Here is a 25,613-nt window from a genome sequence, read left to right as displayed (position 1 = left end):
ATACATCAGTCAGGGTGGTTTTCATCTGTGATTAACTTGAAACAGGAAGATGGAGAGAAGAGAAAGTTTTAAAAAAAAAAAAAAAAAAAAAAGATTGAATGTCTTTTTTTTCTTCCAAACTTGGACAAGTAATAACTTCTGAGCCACCACACAAATTGTAACAAGTCATTTTTTTTTAGCTTGCTAAATATTTCCAACATAAGTAGTTACATATCTCATTGCACACAGGTAAATACTTAAGAACTAAAGAACACCATCCCACAGAACTCCTTGATCAGCTTCAGCACAAACAACCATGGAAAGGATCTTCCAAAATGTGATTTAAAAATGTGTTAGTTTTCATTGATATAGGATGTATTTTGCTTCAGTAATTAAGGAAAAGGAAAGGTCAACATAAAGAAGCTAGAAAATACCTAGATAAAATATTGTAAGGGCTGATTTGTGTTGAACAGGATTTTTATAAACCGTAACTGTTAGTTTGGCTTCCATCTTTAAGACTACATAGTAATACTTATTCAGATCGCTAACCTAAAGCATATTAGTGATGCAACCTTGCTGGTAGTTTGTCAAAACTTATTTTTTTCAATGATTATTTAGAACCTTAATGGTTAAATAACAGTGATGTCTTAATCTGTAATTTTTGATTGATGTTTCAGACCTTGAATTTTTTAAAGAAATCTGGTCCTTCAATAAGCGAAGCCATTTGTGATAGCTACAATAGGTGTCTTATAGCTGGCTTGTTGTCTCCAAGACTAGTTGACGTCCAGCCATCCAGTCTGAGTCAGGTGAGTGCTTATCAGGAATCAGGAGTGGGAGGAAGTACATCCATATTGTCTGACAGGGCTTTGGAAACTCTAAGACCTGATAACTTGACACCCACTGCTTTTTATCTGCTTTATCCCACTACAGTGTTTGCAGCCCCCTCTTTCATAGGTGTTCCATTTGCAGTACACCAACCTTTCTGTCATCTGAAGTGTTTCATGAGAAAGGGAACTGTTGTGATAAACAGGCAGGGGAGGGCAGTCCTCCTACTGCCCTCATCTTCTAGTCTCTTGCATTCTTCACCAGATTCGGGGAGGTATGTTGGGGCAAAAAACAATTTTAAACAGTCTGGCAGCTGAAGGAAATTTCTCATCAAGTTGACCTGGCCTTTAGACTGTTTATTTTGCAAGCATGATGTATAGTCTTAAATTCAAAATTGATGTTTTGATGTCAACTACAGGTTGGAAGTAATTAGGGGATTTTTTTTTTTAATAATCATTGTTGAATTGTGAAAATATCACTCAGACTTGTAATTTGAGCAGGGGTTTCTTTTGGATGTTAGTTAAGACAAATTTCAGGATTATGGTCAAGAAGCTTGGTTTAGAGTTTTGTTTGCCACTGTGAGTATTCTATTGTTGTGTTTCCTTGTCTGAAACAATTCCAAAAAAAAAGATGGAAATGTCCCATGTTTATTCTAATGTGCAGAGATTGCTTTAATCATAATGATTTTACCTGGAAGGGAAGCATAGTTTTGAATGTGTTCTAAAAAAAAAAATAACAAAAACACAAACTAAGAGTAAACTCAGTAAAATGATACGAAGGATTGTTTCACTTGAAGTATCAGAGGACCAGCTGTAATAAACTACCCCTTAATATTTTATTTCTGTGCATAGCTGTTATCCTCCTAAATGATTACCACTACATTATAATGCAATTTTTTGAACAGCTTAAAATAAAATCTAAATCTATTAAAATTTACATTTCACTTCTTTTCTATCATTTTAGAAAATTATGGCTTAATGTTCTGATGTTGAAACTGTCTCATGTCTTCATAGTCTAGAAAGCAGCTTGACCTTAGCTTCACTGCTTCTAGTGCAAACATTGCATATTAATGCATTCCTGATGGAAAACTTACAAGCACAAAATGCGTAATGGATATTAGCAGAGGATGTTACCAAAAATAGTTCATTGGAGCTCAGTAAATTAAGACTATAATGCAGAGGCATGCAAATAAAGGTTAGAATTAGTAAGTTGAAATATCAGAGGAAAAGCTAATGTGTTCCTCAAACCAACAAGCCTGTGATTAGAATTAAGAAAAGGGATGTGGAATTAGTTGAGTATGCACTAAAAGACTTTTTAGTGTCTATATGAGTTTACACGTAGAAACACTTATTATTGATGGTTCAGACATCACAAGTACGTAAGACAATCATTTTATTTTGCCTGTTATATTTAGGAGGAGCAATTAGAAGCTGTATTGTCAGCTGCTGTCCAGACAAGTTCTTTAGAACTTCTGACTGGATGCATTAAACATTGGACATCTGAAGGTAATACATCTTACGTTGATTTTGTTTTATATTTTAGAGTTTTAAGTTGTTCGGTCATTCATTCCTTTTTGTTCTTTTTGTTTTTTAAAGAGCAGCCAAGTTCTGCTGCTAGTTTACGGTTTGTTCTTGAGTGGACGTGGAACAAAGTGATTTATACAAAAGATGAATTTGACCAAATCTGTGAGTATTGCTGTAGTCATTTTGCAATCATAAAATTACCCTTTTGAACTGAGCATATTAAATAATCTGACTCTCTATGATATGGTACCAAATTCTTTAAATGTACTTTGAAATTTTTGTTTGGAATTACTGTATAGGCTAATAATTTAATATTTATTCTTGAAAAGGTGTTCCACTGTTCGATGGCTCCTGCAACTTTATTGACCCACAAACAATACAGTCTCTTCAGCACTGCCAGTTGGTTTTGAGCAACCTTAGCACAGTCTTAAACTGTTTCCTAGCAGAAGCACAAGAGCTTACTGAAAAAGGTTTGTAACGGTATTACTAAATCTTTCATATGTTCTATTGTTAAGTTCAGATTCTCATTTGGAATGACACTTGGGTTGTAGTTGTGGAAACATGAGTTTTTGTTGGTTTTGGTGCTCAGAAGACAGTCAAGTTTAGGTAGGAGAAGAGCTCTGAGTGAGAAATTGTGAATACCGCTTAATATGCATCTCTTCAGGGAAACGCTTTGTTCTGGAGTTTTGTGCAAGTAAGGGAGATTACATTCAGCAAGAAGCTATGTAAGCAACTAGATTGAAACTACAACAATTATATATATGGTAATGCTTAAAATTATCCTCTTCAGTTCTTAGCTAGCAACTCACAGTTGAATACAAATACTGCATTACAAATTATAAAGGAAGCATAGATGAGTAACTTGTTAAAAGAAAAGTTGCTGAAGTTTCTGCAGGTTTTTATATTATAAATTGTAGCATATTGAAAAAAATATTTTGCCATATTAAAAATCACTGCTGTATGGAAAAAAAAGTCTTATGAGTGTATTCAGTAGTTCAGACTCGATTTTAAATTTATTTTTTTAAATTCTAACCTTTTAGTAAATCTCGTGCTTCTCAGAGCGTTATTTTTTGTTGTCGTGATGATTGTGGTTTTTCCCTCAAATAAGAAAGTGATACAGAGATTTCTACCATATTGTTTTGATGCTTTCTACTTAGTATTGTGGAGTTGGTTTAAAAAAAAATTTTGTTTTTTTTTTAAGGTGTTACAGACTTGACAAATAAGCAGATGGTAACTAGCCTCATTTCTTTGTATGCACAAGTAGTCATCTGGTTCTGTCGATCCAGTCTCCTACCAGAGGGTTTAGGTAAGCTTCAACTGTAATACATTTGTAACAAGGAAACTGTCCAGTGATTCCTGTAAACGTGTTTTTAGCCACAGTCTTGTAAATGTTTCATCAATAACAAATAGTGTTGTTTCAGTGATAGTGTATGCTGAAGTTCTGTTGGTGAAATAGAGATTTCACTGTTTTTTCAAATGCGTAGTGTAGAATAATGCAACCAGTTTCTTTCCTGCATGTTCTTTAAAAATAGCAATAGGCCTTTGACTTCAAGGAGGTAATTTGGGTCAAAAACATGAAATATCTAGTATTTTAAGCAAATTACTATTAAACAACAAATACTGGAATTCTTTTTTTTTTTAAACAATAAAAGCATTACCTGCAAGTTTTGAACCTTTTTATTGCTTGGGGGGGGGGGGAAGCATTGGCAATAATTCTTTATTCATATGGAATATAAATTTAATTGTCAGTCTTAATAGTCTTAAAATGCTCGCACTATGTATTTTAAAAAGATGCTCCCTTTGAGATTTTTTTAATAGGTGACTTTACTGTCATTAGCTTACAGTATATGTTCTGAATTTTATATCAACTGTAAACTTCAAGTGACAGTGGAGACAAGAAGGAATTATCCTGTGCCTTCTGTTCTAGTAAAGGCAGAAACAAAGTTTCTTTCAAAGCTGAAGGCTTGCTTATGCTTCTTGATGTTTAGCTTTTATGACCTTCTGTTTAAATTTAATACAATACTACTTTAACTTGTTCTTGCTTTACTGCCTGTAGATGATGATATGCACATGTCTAGACCTTTCTACAATTATCCTCTGATTCAGAGCTACTATGCTGGTCATCGACAGAAACTTGAGCGTTTGTCAAGGTAAAGTTTACCAGACAATTCTGGAACACTTCCATTGAAAATTCAGAAGTGAAAGTGAATAGCTTTGATATCAACAGTTGTATTTGCTGTGCTTAATGCATTTGTCAGCAGTACTCAATTCTGTGATGCATGTGTTCTGTTGAATACAGAGGTTACTTTCCTGTGCTAAAATGTGTGTGTATACTTCTGCTTACTGCCAGTCCTTGTTTTTTTTTATAGCTTAAGGGAAAATGATGAGGAAATAGTTATGTTTATTTTCTTGTCATTTTTTTTATAAATGTCAACCGCAAAACACAATACTCACAAAACAATTATTTTGGACATAGAATAAAGCCTGTTTTTGAAAATAAATGAAAAAAAAAACATTTGTATTATTGACTGGTAATAGATGGTAATAATTGTATTGGCCTAAGTCTCCTACTCACAAGTACATTTGTGTGCTTTAATAAGATAATCAGAATTACTTGTAGTTGACATACCTAGCATAGTACTGGCTATTGGATAAAAATCACTTATTTTTTTTTTTTTTTTTTTTTTTTTTGCTTTTGATCATTGGGGAAATTAAAGGGCAGAAACAGTCAGTAGAAGACCGGTGGTCTATGGAATAATGTAATTTTAAAAAGTTCAGACATACATAATTGTAATGGTATGTCTGTAGAAACATACATGCTGCTTATGATGATACTAAAATTTACCTGTATGTCCAGCTTTCTGAAAATAACAGTATTTCGTAGAATGGCTTGGGTTGGAAGGGACCTTAAACATCATCTAACTCCAACCCTCATTTTTCAGTAACAAAAGAGAGATACTGAAAACAAAATGTGAAATTTTCATTAAGTTGTGTATCAGTTGCTATATTGGAACACTCAATTTGAGGTTTTGTATAGATGTTATGAAGTTGTGGTATTTTGATATTGTTAAATTTCTTCTTTTAGATAGTATGAGGAGGATTACTTTTGGCACTTTGTTTACAGTTCCTTTAGTATGGCAAGTAACACAGCCTGAAACAGCCTCAGAACTAGAGGGTCATTGCAGCTTTTAGCTTAATAAAACTTCTTTTAAGATTCTTGTTTTCAGCTCCTATAATAATTGAATAGAACTTACTGAACATTTCTCAACCAACTCACATATTTGCATGTATATTTCAAGTGATATTCACAGCTTTGTATGTTTGTTTGCTTTCTTTGCTTTAGAAGAGTTGGTGGTTTACTTTTTTTCTTAAATTGAAACATCAGAATTAGTGTTTTACTCTGTCCAAATCCTTGTTACTTTTTGTTCCAGAGGAAAATGGGATTCTGACTGCTTGATGATTGATGGAATGGTTTCCCAGTTAGGAGAACAAGTTGAGAAACTGTGGCGGAGAGATGAAGGAGGAACTGGGAAATACCCACCTGTTAGTTTACATGTGAGTGTTATACTCCTTTAAAAAACAAATCAACAACAACAAAAAGCACACAAAAGCAAATGACTTATGAAGGATTGGAGTTTTTTTTTTTCTTTAAAAACTTTAAATTTCTCGTTTCAGGCACTACTGGATCTCTATTTGTTAGAAAACATTGAAGAAAACCACAAACATGCAATTGTATCCTTTTTATTTATTTCTGTTTTGCTTTCAGTATGTGCACATAAATGTTCTTAAATGTTACTTGGGTGCCTGATAGCACTTTTTAATTTACACTTCAAACACAATGCAAGTGTGAAAAAATTTATTTTTTAATCAGAAGCATTGTCTTACTTCTCTGTACTGTGGATTTTTTTATGCTTTGTTGCAAAGTCTTTTCTGGTATGAGCAAACAGGTGTACTAAAGAATTTTGAAGATAATGAGAAGAAAAACATAGCTTTTCTTAAAATTTAAATGCATTTTTTAAAGCAGCCATATCTGTAGTAAATGACAACTTCCTAGTATGATGCGCAAAAAGCGCTTCTTCAGAGCAAAAGGAATTGTAACAGAAGCTTATCAGTACCTTTTTTTTTTTTCCCACCAGCACAGCTAACAGTGATTGCTTTTGTTCTGTTCTAAGTGCAAGCACACAGAATAATAAACAGAGGGAAGGGAAAAGTCACTGTGCAGAAACTTAATATTTAAGCTGCTGGAATATACAGAGTTGCTTTCTTGCCTAACCAAACAGAGAGGGGAGCCTAGAGAGTTCAAGTGTTTTAAAATCTGTTGTATGTCAGAGCTGACTTGGAGTATGTTCCTAAAAACATGTTAGAAAGAGAAAAGGGCATTACTAAAAAATCATGCTGTTTTAAATTCAGATTTTTTCACTGAGAACTAATATGTTTCGTAAGGATTTACCTTGTTTTGCATACTCTGGAAATGAGGAAATAAACCAACACCAGGGAATTTGTAAGCCTTGGGTGTTTCAGTGTTTTGAATGTCCAGCTGGTAGCTCTTCTGACTAAACAGTGATCTGAATTTAAAGCTGAGGTATTTAAATATCTAAAGTTAACGTTTTTTGAATACCTTACAGAAATCGGAGTATTTCTTCCTGGTTATGTACTCAGAATGCAATTTTGTGGTTTAGTATTTGGCTTTCTTTGGATTATAATAGCTTAAAATGGCAAGACTAATCCATTACTATTTTTCTGCTTTCTAACACGTTCTCATTGCATTACAATTTTTTTAAATGTAATGCGATAAGTTTTTAATCTTACAAATATATTTGCCTTAATCAGGTACTTGATATCAGACAATTTACTTGCTGCTAGATATCATGCATTCCGTTCCAAATAAAACAGAAACTTCAATTGACTCCTTCCCAACTGTTTTTGCTATCCCCTGGGGTCTCGTTAGGCTTATTCAAGGTTTTTGGCTTCTGGATCACAATGATTATGAAGTAAGTATGTTACAGTTTAATTAGGCATACATTACAGTACAAAGCTATAAACTAAAAAGGTTGTTTTTAATTGGTGCTGAGCTAGTAACAGGTAATAAAAGACCAGAAGCTTTATTGTAATACTGTTACAATGCTTTCAGCAATAAATTATGCTTTGAAATTTGGTTTTTATGACTTTGATGGGAAATTGATTACAGAAGAAATCAACATTAATAATGCTTGTTTAAATTTTCAAAGCCATTAGTTTAAGTCATTTTTAGCTGTTGAACAGTTTCTCAAAAACAATGTTTTGGGTATTTGAAATAGTAAAACTGATCATAACAGTAAGATTTGAGGCAGAAGATTGCAAAGGTGACTTTTGAACCTTATTCATGTTCTTCCTGATGCTGAAGTTTGTTCTTTGGCTCTCATTATGTTAATATAATCTGGGATAAAAACATTTCAATAATGTAGTTACCAAATTTCTGTACACAAATAATACTTTTTATCAACCTAGAAATGTGCAAGTTAAAGTCCTTTTAAAACACTTAGTTCTGTATGGCTAACATTTTTTTTGTGTGCAAATGCTTAAACATTTTTAGTTACATTTCCTGTATCAAGTATTTCATTAGTACTAGTCATTTAAAATTATCTAATACACATTCACCGTTACTTTGGAAGCTTTTGAGTGCTTTTATTGCATGAGTGATTATTATCTATTTTAATAAACATAATTTCTAACTTCTACAGAATTCATTGGCCGTTCTGTTTCATCCAGCTACTATCAAAACTGTGTCATGGCAACATATGAGAATTATTCAATCCCTCATGTGCCAAGGAGAGCATAGGCGAGCCCTCAGATACATGCAGATGATGAAGCCATCAGTCTCAAGCAGTAGTGAAGTGCAGCTTTTCCTCACTGTGTTGTTGTCCAACAGGTAAAGAAATATACCCCACCTCGTTAGTATTCAAGTGTGGTGAAAGGTGGAGAACTAGTAATGTAAACCACTGTCACTTCAGTTTCCTTTAAATGTTCAATATACAAATAGTTTTCAGACATCTTTTGATTATATGATTAATATTCATTACATCTTATGAATTAATAACAGGTGCATGGTGGAGGCTTGGAGTCTGTTGCAGCAACATAGCACTAAGTTAAATGTAGAAGAGCTGTTAAAACACATGTATGAAATCTGTCAGGAGATGGGACTAATGCAAGATTTATTGAAGCTCCCTTTCACAGACACTGAACAAGTAAGTGTGGACAAGAAAGAAATCTTAATTATATCTTGGAAAAGCTAAGAGGCAGAATCATAATAGTTTTTTGAAATGTGTTATTTCTCATAGGAGTGTTTGGAGAAGTTTTTGCAGACCAATGGTGGTGTTCAGAATCATGAATTTCTTTTAGTTCACCATCTGCAACGTGCCAACTATATCCCAGCGCTACAGTTGAATCAGTCAATGAAAGTTAATCTTATGGTAAGCATAAATGTTCTGTCCAGGGGTGCAAGTTTCTGTTAGGCATTACTATTTTGATAGTACTCCATTAAAATCTTGGTTTTTATATTGTTCAAATATGGTATAAGTGTTTCTTATACCATTCTTTTGAAATACTAGGAATAAGTTTGTACACTTTAAGTTGCAGCTGAACCTAAAGGTTAAACAAAATCTTTCACTTAGCCAGAGCTATTTTGTGAACTTATAAATTGTGTTACAGACCAGTTGACTCCACTTAAAAGCTTGAATCTGAGGAAATCTACCTTTTCTAACATACAGCTGTAAATTCAAAATTTCACTGTAGTCCTGCATTACAAAAATAAATTTTTACCTAATTCCTAACAGTCTAAAGCAAATTATTTTTGCTAAAGAAAAGTGTCTTTCACTGTAAATGGTCTGAATAAGGCTAGAATATAGAAAACACTTAAGCTTAAATAGTGTGTACACAGTGTATATGTAAGCTTAAATACTGTTTATGCAATGTCAAGGGATTTTAACCCCTTGAAGAACTCCAGCTCCAGAAACTAATGAATGAATTCTGTATGATTGCAAGAATGTTAATTCAGTGTAAAGTGTTCAAGGATAGGAGCAAATTACTGTGAGGTACTATAGGGCATGGTCTTTGTCTGGTTTGAACTGTTTTTTTGTACGCATGTTGCTACTACAGTAAATATCAGCCAGCCTTGCCACTTAGTTGTTCAGATATGTATGTTATATACATACTAACCTAAGAACATAGGTTATTAGAAGTTGTGTTGATCCTTTCTGTGGAATGAAGAGTATGTTGTATGTCATCTCTTGCATTTTCCATGCAACTTTGTTTTTCTGAGAGCAGTCTGGATGCAAATCCAGATGTAAAATCTTACTTTTTTTTTTAACTTAGTAAATTACTGTATGAGCTCTGTGATTCCACAATTTCCATTTTACCTCCAGTATGAGAAAAAATTCCAATTTTTATCTACCTTCTGTTTCTTAAAATAGACAGGTGAAATGTTGATTTATGTGAACTTCTTTTACAAATCTGTGATGCATTTGATGTTTTCCAGAACCTTAGTTTTGCAATGAATCAAATTTATTAGATGGTATTGGAAGTTTTAGGTCCTGCATTTGAAAACTTGTCTGTCTGGAAGATGTGTATAGGTAGCTTTTCCTTACCTGTTCTAATATTAAAATTATTTTGTCCAACATAATTTGCAGTTGCCTTGTATATAAGGACATCTCAGCCCTTGGTTTTTCAGAAAACCAAGGTCTATTGTTACTCTTTGGTAAGCTATTTGTGAGTGGGAATTGCAGGTGACAACATGTGTAGCAGACTAAGTTTGTACTGAGTGCCAGAACTGCTTTAACTTAAGGTTGTAGGCTCATTGTTTTGGAAGTCTTCCATCCACTTGCTAAAAATACTAGGCAGAATTGGTGTTTGCTGTTGGGTAGAACTTGCTGTTGTTACATGCGGTGGATGCATTTTAATGCATCTTTAGAGGAAATATATTCACTAATTAGAACAGCACAGATTGCAATGAACTTTATGTAATTTTTAAAAACTCTTTCCTTTATTCTTTTAATTTATCAGAATGATCGTGATCCTCGCTTGAGAGAGAGAGCAGTTACGAGAAATTCTATATTAGACCAATATGGCAAGATCCTTCCTAGAGTTCAAAGGAAGCTGGCTTTAGAGAGAGCCAAGCCTTACCGTTTGCCTTCTTCAGTCTTAAGAGAAGGTAAATTTGGGGGGGAAAAGTGTAATGGACAACCAACCACCGCTTGGATTACATAAGGCTAATATTTTTTCCCCTCTTACTTTACAGTATCAAGACCAAAGCCATTATCAACAGTAGCAAAAAAAGCTAATGCAGAAAGTGTGCATACAAGAGCAACTTTCATCAGAAATGTATTGTCCAAAATTGGAGAAGTATGGGTAGGAAATGAGCAGAAAAACAGTTTAGCACAATACGATAGGTAAGAAGCGTTTTAACAAAGTTAAGTCTTTAGATAGGTGTTTGGATAGAGGTTTAAAAAATATTATTTTAGTTCGTTTGTGTTTTGTTTTCTTAGTGTTTGAGAAAGTGGACCTTGAATAAAGCTTTGTTTGGCTTCTTTGCATATGCAAAGTACAGTATATATTATTAAATACAAGATAAATAATATTTTTGAGAGAGTTTTCCTGTTAATAATCTTATGTATGCAAATATGTATTTTTACAGTGTTATATGTGTTTATAGAATTTAAGATAACTGAAACTAAAACTTTGCCATCGGTGTGTTGTGTACAAATTTTGATAGAAGCTATTTTGTGATCAAGTACCACTCTTACCACTTTGTGTCTGGTTTCTGTTTTGTTTCAGCTTTTTAACTTAGAAATAGGTAGAATTGCAAACAACAAAAAGGGTCTAATAGTAATACTAACAATAATGATTTTCTTGTAGGTGATATCAGAATTCAAGTTTATTTGACCATATGTTTGGACTGCAGGTGAATGAAAGTCAATTACATTTTCCTTTTAATTCCAGTCCTAGAGTTACAGAACCACCAGTCATAACACATCAACCTCTCCCTGATGCAGAGTTGCCTGAGGCGTTTATTGGGACACCAATTACAAAATTTTCACAAAAATGTTCCAGGTAAAGTAGATCCGCAGAGAGAATATTCCAAAGATGGTGGGGAGGGAATATTATTTTATGTGGGTTTTGTCTTAATACAGTAGGAAGTAAGTAATACTAATACAGTTACTAGTTGGTACTAAATGTAGATAGTAATACTACATTTAAATTATCTTGAGAAACAAGATGCTTCTCATGTATTCTTGTGTTTTCAGTGTTCTGTTTTCACATTGTTCAGCAGACAGAAAACCGAAAATCACCTTAAGGGCACAACTAAGTGGAGAATTTGAATTGGTCCCAGCAGATTAATTCTTTTGACATGAGAATTATGCTACTTATGTAATGTAAAATTGGATTACTCTTGCCTCAGAGGCAACATTTTAGGAAATAAAATACAAAATGTAAACAAACAGTTAAAAAAAAGAAAATGCCTGTAGCTTGGACCTGGGCTTGATACATTACTCCAGCAGCGAGTGTATACCCGTATTTTTTGTCCATTGTATGTTTTGGTTATGTATCATCTCAGCTGTTTTGAACACAGCGTAATTTCGTTTCCATTTATTTACTTACTTTCTTATTTTAAATTGTGTATCTTAACAGATTGTTGGATTTGGTGGTTCGCCCTGTTCCTTCATGTTCTCCAGCACAGGGTGATAGCTGGCAGTCACCATGCCTAGCTTCTACTTCATACATGGCATCCAGCCCATTGAAATCAAGCATACATGGTTCCATCTCACAAAAAATTGCAAGAGCATCAGAGCTGGGTTTACTAGAGACTCCTCTTGTGGTTAAGGTTTGTATTTTAAGAAAACAGTAAGAACCAGTGAACTAAACCAAAAGCCTCTAAGCTTTAAAATGAAACAGCAGTATTTAACACAAGCAACATGGGTTTCAAATTTTAATTTGCATGTGGTTATTATATATACGGTGCTTTTGGAAGCAGTACATTGGTAAGTCCTGAAAAGGAAATTTAAAATTGGACATTTAATTCTGATTTAATTGTAGTATGCATGTTGTCCAATAACTCATGAAATGCGCTTGTTTTTATTGCAGTGGAACAAAGTTAAAATTGGACTTCTCAAAGTACTTAAACATGCAGTTTGTAGCATAATCATCTCGTTATTTAAGCACTTAATAGCTCTGTCTGACTTGTATATATAGAAGCATACACTGAAGTATACAGTATACTGAATACAGTATACTGAAGTATACACTTCAGTTTATTAAGTGTTAAGTGAATAACAGCTGTGGATATCTGCAGACGTCCGTGTCAAATTCAGATATAGTTTGTTGCAATAACTAATAATTTCTACAGTAATATACTGTATTTTCATTCACTGCCATCAAACTGTACATTATGTAAGGAAATAACATTTGACATATCTTTTTGGGACGTTTCTTTTTTCCTTTGTCTACCTGAACAAAATAGTTGTCACTCTGAATTATAAACGTTTTACTACGTTTTGTTCATATTGTTAAGCTATTTTCGTTATCATTAACTTATAAACCTTTTAATTTCTGAAAAATCTTTTTTATGAGCTGGAATAAGAAGACCTGAATGCTCTAGATAAATTGGTATTTTTACAGCTGACACGGTTGCTTAATTTCATGAAATTAATTTGAAAAATAACATTTTGTTTACATTTTTAAAACAAAAAGAAAAAAAGGCAGCCATAAGAGGCATAGAAAGCATTGTTTATCATCATGGTTTTCATACCTTTGGCAAAAGAGGACATTATAAAGGCTAAATTTTGTCCTCTATGCTGTTACAAATCGCGTTTGTAGTTGAAACTAATGTTTTCGGCAAGTGAAGTCTTCTCTTTTAAAGATATATAACTAGTTTTAAATTAAATATTTTTATATCTTTTCATAGAGAGCTAAAGTTTTGGTGACATCTGCTGCTGCTCCTGGTTTTCCTGGGTTTACTCCTCAGTCTATTTTGAGATCCAGCCTTCGCACCACGCCCCTAGCAACTCCCTCTGCATCTCCAGGGCGATCAGTTACTCCTCCTTTACGAGCAAAGGAGCTTAGAATATCTTTCAGAGAAGAGAACTCGAATGTAAAATGGACTGTTGGGGTAAGCTAAGCTGGGCTACAGTTAATGATTTTGACAGTTAAAGGCTTTATAGACTCTGATTCGATTTTCATATTTATTTATTAAATATTTTTAAATTATTAAAATAAATTTATTATTTTATATTTATTAAAAGGTTTGCCAAAACTTATTATAATGAGAATTGGAATTGCAAATCATAATGGCATATTTGCATTTGTTCAAAAAAAGTTGTGTTAGACTTTCTGCGGGCACGTGACGTTTCAGGAACATATTTTGTAATAAATACCAGTGGCCTTGATGGTTCTTATTTAGGTGTTGTTGGGAGCTGTGGTTGTTCCAAATTGCTAATTCAACTTCCTGCTGTATCTCATTGAGTAATGATGTGGCAGAAAAGTAGTGAATATAGATTCAGCTGGTTGTTCTTAAGTGACAGGTATTTTTTATGCTTTGTGAATTAAACATCTTTGAAAGCAGCAGAAGCCATGCGCTGCATTTACTTCCCATCTGCCTTTTTGAGAAATTGTGTTTACCAAAGATAAAAAATTGACTCCTAATGAAAAGAGCTGTATTGTTGTCTGTTGTTCAGGCCTAAAGTTCTTAGTTTTTTTTCCTTGGTTTGCACCAGGGATAGCATTCATGTAGCTGACGAATGGAACTTCTTCGTCGGAGAAGTTGCCCTGTTCTACTCCTCCCACAGTCTTATTCTGTTGGTTTGATTCCCTGATCCAGCTCATCATGCTGTTTCAGAAGTAACGTATCAAAGTCAGGAACGTGTGCTAGTATGCATGAACTTTCCGTACATGTATTAGTACAACTTGTCATTGTAATCAGTACTTTATTACCTTTTATTATACCTTTTATTGACTGTTATGAAGAGATGCTCAGCTGTAACAAGTTCTCTTTCCTATATAAAGTTTTACTAATAGCAGACAGTGGCCAGTTTAATTTACTTGTTCCATGCTATAGGCATACTGCACTCTGAAATATGTTAGTACTGCATACAAGTTGAAACAGCAAGCAGTAAAAAGAAATCTTGAGATTTTGAGTTATGCAAAGTTCCTTCTTTTTGAGAAAAGAGTACTGAAACTGTGAGCGGACTTGAGATGACACTAGAAGCAAGCACTAACAAGACATAGTTTTAATTCTCTAAGGTCATGGAAACTGAATAAGCAGTCAAAAGCGTGGTAAATTTGTTCACTTGGCTTTAAAAGCTATGGTAGGTAGTGCTAGAATGAGAAGTAACTTCGCAGTACCTTGCTTAAGGTGACAGTTGTAAAACTTAACCAGACACTGGTACTCTTTTTATTTAAGGTAACAGAAGATGATAAAGCACAGTCTGGAGCTTCATCTGAGAATCATCGTGGATTGGTGGAGGATGCTTGGTCTGAATGTAGAGATAAAACAACTCTGTTTACTCTGAGGAATCCTGAGGATGGTCATGCTGAAATGGAAGAGTCTTTAGAAAGCACACCTGGAGATGGTTTGGAGAAAATGGATGTCAGTAAAGAAAATAGTAATGTCTCTGCCAGGTCAGACCAAACTACGTTGGAATATCATGATGCAAAATCACCTGGCGATTTTGAAGATGATGTCATTTTTATAGCTGCTAAACCAGCTAATTCTTTCACTGAAGAAACTGCTGATTTTCAAGAACCAGAGAGAGAGGACCATGGAATGGTTGAAGATAAACCTTTCCAGATAGAAAAAACAGATTCATCAGAACTAAGAAAAGAAACTGGTGTGTTCCATCGTATGCTAACTTAAGTTTTTGAATTAATTTTTCAAATGTCTTCAAAAGGTTAAATTACTGATGAGTGCAAGAGTTGGTACTGATGAGGGTTCACAAGTGTCCTAGGTACTTGCTTGTCCTAGGCTTTTAAAGTTACCACTTTATTTTGAGTCATTTTCCAGATATCCTGGACTTTAAGAATGCATTATTGATTTGACTAGCATTTCTTCTGTGCAGTTGCAGCTGAGAGGCAGTAGTGATTTGTGGGAGTTTTTAGAGGGATGTAAGTTGAAAATTTAGGCTTCTGGCTGTGTTGTAGAGGTATTTCTTAGGGTTTTTTGTTTTTGTTTTACAGAAAGCCTAGTGTAAAATGTTCGTTGACTAGATATTTACCACCTCATTAGTCCTCGGTTTCCTTTTGGAAATGAATCTGCTTGTGTCTGCTTTTCATTACAGTTGTGCTTACTCATTTTACTGGCACAACAGCTTATATAGCCTTTTCCAGACCTGTTTCAGTTGGTCTTCTGTAGTTCAACTCCTTCAAGCCAGTCCAAGTTGCTTAGGATGCGTTTATATGAGGCAGGCCTGCTGGTAGGTGAGGAGTGTAACACACGAGCTGGCAAGCAGGGATGAAGAGCTGAGAGTGGTAGCATTTTTCAGTTTTGTGGGAACAGGAAGATGATGTGCGAACACAGCTAAAGCCAATATTTGACAATCAGGGCTCAGTCCATTCAACTCTGAAAAGGTTGCTGTTTGAGTGTCAGACTATTGTGTCTGAGCTCTTGAAACGGCTCATAGCAGTGAGTGCGTATACTCAAGTATCGGTGCATGGTATGTAGCCCGATTGAGTTCTAAATTTGACATGATCCTGGAGAGAGATTGCTGCTATCAGAGTTCCTGAGTTCATTTTCTTTGTGAATAAAAGGACTCTGTGTACATAGGTAGAAGGGATTCTTCTGAGTATTTCTAGTAAGATAGGTCAAAATGTCCTCTCGTATTTTGTCTTGTATATGGACAAGAAACCATAGGTGCTTTTCATTAAAAATATTAATAAGATACTAATCATTAAAGAATAACCCTGTAAAGAGACTTTATAATTGCTGGACTGTGGTAGAAACAGTTCTGTACAATTTCAGTCCTCTGGAAGCATTAGAGGGCAGTTTGCATAGCTCTCTTTTGGCCAGAGCTGGCAGAATTATCCCAGTCTCGCATACAGTCTGCAAAGGTGATTGCTGGATCTGGAGGAAGCAGGCAATAGAAATAAGAAAAGGAAGATGTCTGAAATTGAGCCTGTCAAGGTAAAAACATGAGCAAGCATTTGGGTTTAAACAACACCAGTCATTTATTAGAAGAAAAACTCAAGAAATTGCCTTAGATGCATTCTTGTAAAAGAGAGGAAGTAGAGTCAAGAAATGAGCAAGCGTTGCTGAAATGAGGTGAATATCCAAAGAGAAATAAGAAAATTGACTTCCTAATTCTAAGAACAAAAGATGTTTTCTCAAGTGTGTATGTCATTTGGCCAGTAATGTATCAAGTTCAGTTTGTAATCAAAATACCCATTTGCCTTTTTGTTTTCTTGACTGAGATTATGCAGCAGACTATTCCTGTTTTACTGTAACAAATTCAGGCCTGTGTATCTGAAGACCTGGTAGCATTATTTTGTTACATCACTATCCTGGGTAAAATGCATAAAAGGCTCCCTTTAATTCATACAAACATTTTAAAAGTAATTAAGTGAAATAGGAAAGTCATCCATCTGTCTGTTTTTCTAGGATTTTTGGAAGAATCAACTACTGAATGTCCTACCTTTCCCAAGGATGGTAAATTTGTGTTTAAAGCTGCTGAGGCTGCTGCTTCTTGGACTGCAAATGAAGGGTAAGTTTATAAAATGCATCTTTGGGTTTGTGCAGTATGTAACTGCTGACCTTCCTGTGCTTTAAAACTATGATGTTGGTATTGGCTATTCCCTATGTTCTTATGCATAATGGTTTTCCTATTTCTTTCTTTCTATGAATATAAATAGTTTGGCGTGAATATAACTCAAATTGACTAGCTGTCATCCTTTCTTCTCAAATGGTTGCAGACCCCAAAGTATTGTGGTAAAGACTTCGTTCAATGGGCCACATAGATCTTTTTACACTTTGAGGGTTTAAATAGATAGTGTGAACATGTTGTCCTGCTTTTGTCTGAAAACTGTGTAGCTAAAAAATTACACCTAAGATTCCTGTAGCTTTAGCAGGTTTATTTTGAGGTTTGAATTCTTTCTGGCAGTATTTTGTACACTTCAGAGTACAAAGAAGGAGAGCTTAATTAGCATCTACTTCTTTATAGAAAAGGAAGCAGTTTTCTCACCTGCAACTGTTTTTTACAGATATGAAACAGGAATGTTAGTAATGAAAGAGCCCTTAATTTCATGTGGTAACTTATACTGGTACAAACTTGTTCAGGTTGTTCTAAGCTTCCAATATAGCAGTTGCATTCTTTCTGCAGAAGGCAAGTTATATGTCATTATTTAGTACAACTTTATTCTTATGGAACTAGTGTTATGTAGCTGGGAAGAATGTTAAGTATATCATTCGTTGCCTAAAATGAGTCACAAACTGGGTGTAGATAAGTTGGGTAAGGAATTTTTAGTTTTACTCAATTTATTCAGTTTTTAAACTTGAAGATTTTACAGTGAGGGAATGTTTTTGTAAACCTCTTAAAGGTCTCTTTTGAAGCTTTACAGTGAATTTCTCTTTTTTTTTTTTTCTCTGTCTATGAAGTGAAACAAACCACCAAGAGCCTAAAATGTCCTCTTCATCAGAAGAAAGAGATGTACTGCCTGTAGTAAATCCACAGCTTTCTGAATCCCCGGAGGCAGACAACGAATGTATGTATAGTATGTTGGAGATTTTGTGCGTTAAGGTGGCTAAACTCCTGAAGTTAAATGAGCATTTTGTCATACCACTATGTGTCTCTAATTGAAATATTATTAGGATATTACTGCTAATTTTTGTTAACCCATAGAGACAATACATTCCTCAAAGGAAGTCCATGTAGAGAATGTGTGGTGAATGTTCCTGTTCTTGATCTTCAGAAAATTGGTAAAATTTAAAATATTAGAAGGAAAGCTTCATATTTCTTTTAATGTTGTACCCCATTTTTTATTTTGTGTGCTATGGGATCTGCTACTCAAATTACTATTTTTAAACAATGATGCATCCTCAATATTAAGGCCATGAAGAATAGCTAGCTGTCAAAGTGCCTTTTCAGCCAACCTTTCTTCTGTTGTCCTTTTTCTATATGGACTTGGCAGCAGACTTTCCCTTCCTACTTTTTTTAACTTTTTTTTTTTATTGTGAGACTACCTGCTAGTTTTTGGAGAAAGCCCAATACACATGGTAGGATGGTGAACTGTATTGTTTGTTCCTGCTCCCTTTGTTACTTCCTGTTGCTTAAACCTGTGCCATTTATTCAATGGTTAAGTTTAAATGATGTAAATCTCTTTCAGCTGTGATAAGTATCCTTGACAGTGAGGATGTGGTCAGTACCCATTCAGAAAATCACCCTGAAGGAAAGCATGTGGACTTCCCTGAAGAACGTAACCTAGACGAAGCTGAAGATCTTCCCTTTGTGCAGGAAGAAATGCATGTTTCTAATAATCTTCCTAAAACTGAAGAAATTCATGTAAGTGAATTACTCTCCCATTTTCTACAAAACACAGCAAATTTCAGGACGGTCTTGTCTTACAGTTAGAAGGTACACAAGAACATCTCAGCTTCCTGAGCTTGTTAACACAAGTTAACCTCACTATGTAAGGGTGGACACCTTTTTTTCTTTTGTATTTTCTGTATTTATAACACAGAAGAGAACCTGTCAAGATTTGGGTCATTGAGATCTGCAGCAATTAAAAATAAAAAATGCCCCTAAACCATGCATTCATTTGATTTACTACAACTTAAATGTTTTTAGTTGACTTCTAATATTTTTTTTTTAAAGAAAATATGAAAAGTTGGGGAAGCTGGGGAGGGCAGTTTTTCAATACGGCATAACATTTACCAAACGACAAAATTATTAGGTTAGGGTAACCTAACTCATTTTCAGAATGATTTAGGTGCTTATATCCTTTAGTATTTTTTTCTTGCTAACATAGTTCATTACTGTGAATTCTGTTTTAATTTCATTTTCAAGATACTTACAGCTACTTCAAAGATGTTTTCTGTTAAAGCACATTTTTTTAACATCTTAAAATGTTGTTAAATATAAATTTCAAAAGGTTGCTGACGTGGACTGAAAACTAGAACTAGGGTTTCTATATTTGTCCCTGATTTTTCCTGTTTTCATCACCTTACTGGGGCTGATTTGTTATTTGGATACATGTGTATGTCTTCTAAGTGCCGTACGGAATACACTCTCAATTTCCTTTAGGATATTCTCTTATGTTTTGTGCTCAACATAAAAGATCCAGTATCTCACGTGGATCTAGAAGGAAAGAATAACCATCCAGTACAGGGAACTACAAAAAATAAGAGAGAGTTAATTTACATCACATGTGTTATTTCACAGGATCCAAGTGATTCCTTAAAGTGCAGTATTGAGTTTGCCTGTTGTGATACCTATCCAGTTTGACTAAGGGTTGAATTGTCACAGGCACAAATGTCATGACAAATTTTAAACTTTGGGGGTGTAATTGTATCTTACTGTGTTGGATGCAGTCAGTCACTGTGGATCTGTAGTCAGCCCAAAAAGTACTATAGTGTGATGGTTACTGCCAGTTGGGTGTACAGCTTGTATTGTAAAACTGCTCCCCTTGTTCATGGGTGGTGGCAAATCTTTAGTTATAAACCAAAATATCAGAAATGGAGCATGTCACTGCATACGCTGAATATTCTGTTCTCTGTTCCTCAAATGTATGAACCTCATCTGTAGTAGAGAGTACATTATCTGTTTTTAACTTTACATTCAGCGGTGAGCTAAAAGGAAAAGCAGCATTTTTACTGTCCTTAGTTTCATCTATCTCAGTTTGAAGCTAGTCTGGTAATCATTAATGCATTAACATATATTTTTTAACTTTAGGTTCTTGAAGATGATGCAGTTAAGGCACAAGCCTCAGAAGAACCACCTGAAACATCTCCATGTAGTGAACTACATCCATCAGGCAATCTTCAATACAGCTATGACACTATAGAGCAGCAGTTCACATGTGATTTTCCTGATAATAAGGATGATGAATGTGATGCAGCTGAAGGAGATGGAGAGCTTTTTATATCTCAGAGTAATTTTACTTTAGTGTTGGAAGGAGAAGAAGGTGAAGGAGAGATGGGAGAACCTGAATTGGTAGATGCTTCTAAACCAGTTGTTTACACAACAGATGAAAAACCTGTGAACAGCTTTGGAAATACTGAAAATGAAGAACATGTTACAAACTCAGTGTCTACTGTAACTAGTGACCAGGAATCTCAAAATATTGCCGAGTCACTCCCTTATGTGCCTGAACCCATTAAGGTAGCTATTGCTGAGAACTTACTGGATGTAATCAAAGACACCAGAAGTAAAGAATTTACATCCGAAGTTGTAGAACAATCTATTCATGAAAGCATAGGTAAAAAGGTAACTAGATTGCAAAGGTCAAAATCTTCCTTAACAACTGTGCCAGAAGGAGTGGAAGATGAAACCAACATACGTCAAGTAGAGTATGTTGTCACTCCAAGAACACGCCCAAGGCGACAACTGAATAGAAGTCTAGTTATTCCATCATCAGATGATCAACAGCTACTGAAAACAGACAAACCAGTTCTCTTTGGACTGTCTCCTAGGAGAAGTACCAGGCGAACAAAAGGAGCACCTGAAACTCCTAGTCTTTTAACAGTAGAAAATACTCAAGATGAGCAAATACCTCTAACCCCTGTTACCCCGAGGAGAGGTAGGAAGCCCAAACAGACTAATTTAGAAAAAGTAGAGAGCAGCCAATCTGATGGACAAACATTGTCCAGCAGTACACAGTCCATAGCCACTACTCCACGAAGAGGATTAAGGAGAGCAAAGGAAGCTGCATCTGAACTCTTGGAAGAGGCTAAAGAGGAAACTTCTCTTGCTGAAGGTAGCATTATTTCTACTACTTCTAGAAGGACTAGAGGAGGAAAAAGTTCAGCAGGAGATCAAGAAACTGGTCAGACTGGCACCGATCATAGGATAAAAATGGCAGTCAGTCCCAGTAGAAGTATAAGAAAATTAAAAAGCAGTAATTCACAGCCTACTGAAAATACTGTCATGGAGCAAGAGGTGCAGCCTAGTGACCAACTTCTTTTACCTGTGCCAACTAAAAGAGGCAGAAGAAGAAAACCGAGTTCATCAGATCTTTCAGAAAATTCTGACCTCGATCTGTCTAAATCATCACTTCCTCAAACAGAACTCAAACTTCCTCTGACTCCTAGAAGAAGTGTTAGGAAGCAGGCACGGAATCTCTCAGCAGACATTGAATCTGCCTCTACTCAGGAAGACATACCTTCAGGTGAGAAAGTGGAAATCGTTGATACTCCTAGGAGAAGAATAAGAAGAGTTACACATGCTAAACCAGAAAAAACAGATGCTTTTGAGAGAACACCTGAGCAGCCAAATGAACAATCAACCACACCCAGGACTGCAGTAAGGACAGGGGGTCGGGGCAGAAAGAGGCAATTGCCATCCATATTGGAGGAGAGCACAGGGGAACAACAAGCCTTCCCCCAAGGACCCGATGGCAGTCCTTTGCTGCTCACAGACATAAACACATCAGGATATGATGAAACATCAAGAACTTTAACAGATCGTATTACAAGATCCCGTAAAACTGGCATGCATCAGAAACTGTCTGTTGAGGAAAATGAATCCTTCCTTTTCTCTCCTCCTCTCACAAAGCTGGCAAAGAAAGTTAAAGGTAGGTGCAGCATGTTCATATGCAAAACAGGTTATATTGCTATCTTGGAAATGACATAAAACAGGCTGTTTTATGACCAAAAATATGGCTTTTAGTATTGTAAATAATTTAACTGTACATAAGTAAAAATTTGGGAAGAGGAAATTCATCTTTTTGTCTGAACTCCACATGCTTGGCTGGCCAGTTGTAGGGGAAGCAAATGACGAGGCTGACACGTTCCAAGTAGACTGAAATAAAATTTTACCTGATTTTTTCTTTGTCATGACCTTAATTTCTATCAATTTAGAAGTCTAGGGGGACGTCTTTTCAGACAATTGCTATCTGTTCTCCCACATTGGAGAAATAAAGGAGACATCCGAATTTTGTTCAGTTTTTAAAGTAAAATGAGCTGCATCTTGCAACACACTAGACAGCTGTTTAGTTATGTGATTGTTTCTTGTTGGCATATGCTTTGCTGGTGAAGTTACTGCATGCAGAGTTCTTCGTATTAGACAACACGATTAAATTTTTTTTGGAAATCTGTGAGGACACTTGATGCCTCTTGAGCAAAACATCTTTGGCTGTGTAGGTACAAGTAAAATCACTGCTCTGGTTTATTGTTTCACAATTCACTATAAAATGATGGATCCTAAGAGGCAGTTATGAAGAAGAAGTACCTCCACACTGAGTGTTTATAAATTTGATTGGACCCTTTATTTTAGGAAGCTATTGTACTCTTTATTTTCAGCTCTAATTTAATATCACTGTCCTTTATAATGTACGTTCATGTTAAAAATTCATTATCATTTTAGCTGGAAAAGCAGACCATCCTGTGCAGCTTAAGGATTTAGACCCGGACTTGTCTTCTCAATTTGTCTTTTCACCCCCTCTTTTGAGGTCAAGGAGAAAAAATGTCTCTAGTATTTCCCGAATTGTGAAAGAACCGGTAAGTAAAAACTGTAGTTGTCTCATATTTTTGACTTCTACTTTGTATCTCTTCTTGAAATCATACTTCTCAATGCCTTGTCTTCTTCCTTGGAAGTATATCTAGAAAGAGACTTTTAAATCAATCAGCTAGCTAAAGAAGTTTGTTGCTTTAAGAAATTTAGCTACAAAAATCAGTTTTGAATATATGTAAGTTAAGAACTAGTAAGTGTTGCCTTGCCTTTAACAAAAGGCCAAGTGTCTTTCTTTACCTTTAAACTTAGCTGGTGTGTTATTTGTTAATTTCCAAATTTGAACTTTTAGGATGATACAGTAACTTGAGATGGAAGGTTGATTTTTTTTTTTTTTAGACGTGCCTATGGAAATCATAGTTTTATCATGATGACTTCTTGAAAGAAACGTTTATTTGTATTTTGTAGAAGTGGAAGAATGCGTGCAGGTGACTAACATTTTTTTGCCATAACATAGGAGCTTCCAACTAAAGAAGAGGAGGATACCAAATCCGTAGAGTCTGTGGGAAAACAAAAATTGAAGAGGGGTAGAACTGCAAAATCAAAAGCGAACAAAACAAGCAAGTATGAAATTCTTTTTGAATACTTACATTCATTTCTTGTGGTATCCGTTCAGTTAATAGCCACCTGACTTGAAATATCCCACTTGGCTATGTAGTTCTGGCAGAGCAGTCCAGCTCGCTGGTCTGCTAGACACATTTTTCCCCATGTAGTGATTTAGTTTTCTATTGCTAGCAGAAGAAGGGGATAGAAAATGGTGAAAGGGTTACTCCTGTGTTTACTCAATAGTGATGTGCTCTTATATCATCTTATTCCATCTTAAGAAACCACAGCCTTAAGGTCTTTGGTTCCTTATGCAAGGCAGGAGGGGGCCAGACAATGAGTAAAGAGAAGGTCTTGTTTCTGGATGTGTTTTCTGGTTCTTTCTGGAAAATGGTTAATTTGAGGACATTTGCCTCTTAGCGCTTACAGGGGCCTTAAAATCTCATCTGAATAATGACTGGGAGTGCATTCTGGTAAGAAATGAAAGCAAAAAGAAGTTTATTTATGTACGTTCTCTGCCTTGATTCTGTCTAGAAAGAAGCCCATAAATTAATTTGTTGGCATTGATTTTGTAATTCCACTTTCTTTCCCCTCTACTGACTATTGTTGATAATCAATTTGACACTTCCTGCTTTCACAGAACCGCAAGAAAGGAAGGTTCTTGGTCACCTCCACCAGTAGAAATACAGTTAATTTCTCCTTTTACAAGTCCAATGGATGGAAAGAAAAGCAAGCAGAAAGAAACCACGGATGCGACAGAGAAGAATCTACGAAAGAACAAAAAAAGACTGTCTAATTTTCCAAAGCCAGTTGTGCGCCGGAAGATGCTGTAACTGTTTTTTAAGTTTGTAATGTACACCACTGTTTGTAAAGTCATCAAAATTGTGTGGATTAGTAAAAATAAAAAATAATCATCTAATTTGGAAGAGATAATTTATATAAATTATTGTAAAATTTCATAAACAAATGGTCCTCAGTAAGTAACTCCATATGGAGTGTGATTTCCTCAGTCAATGCAGTTTTCTATTTTATATTAAGACTTCATACATTTATATAATATGTAAATACAGCTTATTTTAGGAATGTTAAATAAAAATGTATACTTCACAATATGCTTACTGTCTGATAGCTTTTTAAGGGAATAGTGGGTTGAATGGCCTGTATCTCTCAAATTTTAATGTTGGTTTGCAAGAGTTGTTGATACTGAAAAACGAGGCCAAAAGTTTTTAAAAGTTGCTTAGAACTACTATGACAAACGTTTAAAATGTACTAGTTTAAATTTTATAGATGATGTTTGACCTTCTGGCAGAAATAATTGGGCTCATGAATACAAATTGGTAATTACATTCACGGTTAAGTTGTACTGTATTGAAGTCAGAATGTAAACAATTGTATTTTAAGCTGTGCAATATTTTTTTTTGTATTTGTCTTAAACTTGGGGAAAGCTGCTCTTCAGTTTATAAAACTAGATCACATCTCATATGTTTCATTATTTTTTACAATTTGTTGTCAGCAAAAAACTAATATGATGCTTGCAATAGCATATCAAATTTAGAGGGATATTGCCCACATAATTTTGGCTCAAATTTCAAAGTATTTTCATAAGATTGATACGAATACAATATAATTGAAATAATTACTCTCTGTAAACATTTTGCAATATTTGAAGTCTGCATATCACAGCACTGAAAGTTTGATGGTAAAGCTAACTTAAAAGTCTGAAGGTACCAAAATGTACAGAAATCGTAGTTACAAACCATATTTTTGAATAATTATCTCATTAATAATCTTGGCCTATGGAGTAAATGTCCCTATAAAATTTCAATTTGTAAGAATAGATGAAAGACTATTCTTTTAAAAGCAAACATGGAAGTACTATTTTGATGTGCGGTCTTTTAGACAATGGATTATTTTTATGTATGTTAATTTATATATGGATGCAACTTTGAAGACTACCAAATGGTGGAACCTGACATTAAACTTTTTGATTAGTAAAAACTACTACAGTTACTTTAAGAAATAATTTATTGGTTAACTAACACCTTGTACATAATGAATGAAT

General features: G+C 34.8%; 1 protein-coding gene across 3 annotated transcripts in view; it reads left to right on the top strand.

Annotated features, from left to right (window-relative positions):
- Positions 1-24,661, top strand: part of AHCTF1 (AT-hook containing transcription factor 1) — a 47,057-nt gene extending 22,396 nt beyond the window's left edge. For all 3 annotated transcript variants that reach the window (XM_083830365.1, XM_083830364.1, XM_083830366.1), the window contains exons 12-36: positions 657-785; positions 2,219-2,309; positions 2,400-2,489; positions 2,657-2,797; positions 3,529-3,633; positions 4,384-4,477; positions 5,759-5,882; positions 6,003-6,059; positions 7,172-7,318; positions 8,048-8,235; positions 8,407-8,551; positions 8,645-8,776; positions 10,365-10,512; positions 10,600-10,750; positions 11,301-11,411; positions 11,991-12,183; positions 13,264-13,467; positions 14,758-15,184; positions 16,948-17,050; positions 17,941-18,047; positions 18,669-18,844; positions 20,234-22,073; positions 22,865-22,998; positions 23,466-23,572; positions 24,192-24,661. In XM_083830365.1, coding sequence (XP_083686491.1) covers positions 657-785; positions 2,219-2,309; positions 2,400-2,489; positions 2,657-2,797; positions 3,529-3,633; positions 4,384-4,477; positions 5,759-5,882; positions 6,003-6,059; positions 7,172-7,318; positions 8,048-8,235; positions 8,407-8,551; positions 8,645-8,776; positions 10,365-10,512; positions 10,600-10,750; positions 11,301-11,411; positions 11,991-12,183; positions 13,264-13,467; positions 14,758-15,184; positions 16,948-17,050; positions 17,941-18,047; positions 18,669-18,844; positions 20,234-22,073; positions 22,865-22,998; positions 23,466-23,572; positions 24,192-24,384 — 5,337 coding nt within the window. In that variant the 3' untranslated portion in view covers positions 24,385-24,661. The remainder of the gene's footprint in view (positions 1-656; positions 786-2,218; positions 2,310-2,399; positions 2,490-2,656; positions 2,798-3,528; positions 3,634-4,383; positions 4,478-5,758; positions 5,883-6,002; positions 6,060-7,171; positions 7,319-8,047; positions 8,236-8,406; positions 8,552-8,644; positions 8,777-10,364; positions 10,513-10,599; positions 10,751-11,300; positions 11,412-11,990; positions 12,184-13,263; positions 13,468-14,757; positions 15,185-16,947; positions 17,051-17,940; positions 18,048-18,668; positions 18,845-20,233; positions 22,074-22,864; positions 22,999-23,465; positions 23,573-24,191) is intronic.
- The last annotated feature ends 952 nt before the right edge of the window (positions 24,662-25,613 follow it).

Source organism: Anser anser, assembly GCF_964211835.1.
Source record: "Anser anser genome assembly, chromosome: 3".
Taxonomy (NCBI): Eukaryota; Metazoa; Chordata; class Aves; order Anseriformes; family Anatidae; genus Anser; species Anser anser.
This window is presented reverse-complemented; position numbering and strand designations above follow the sequence as displayed.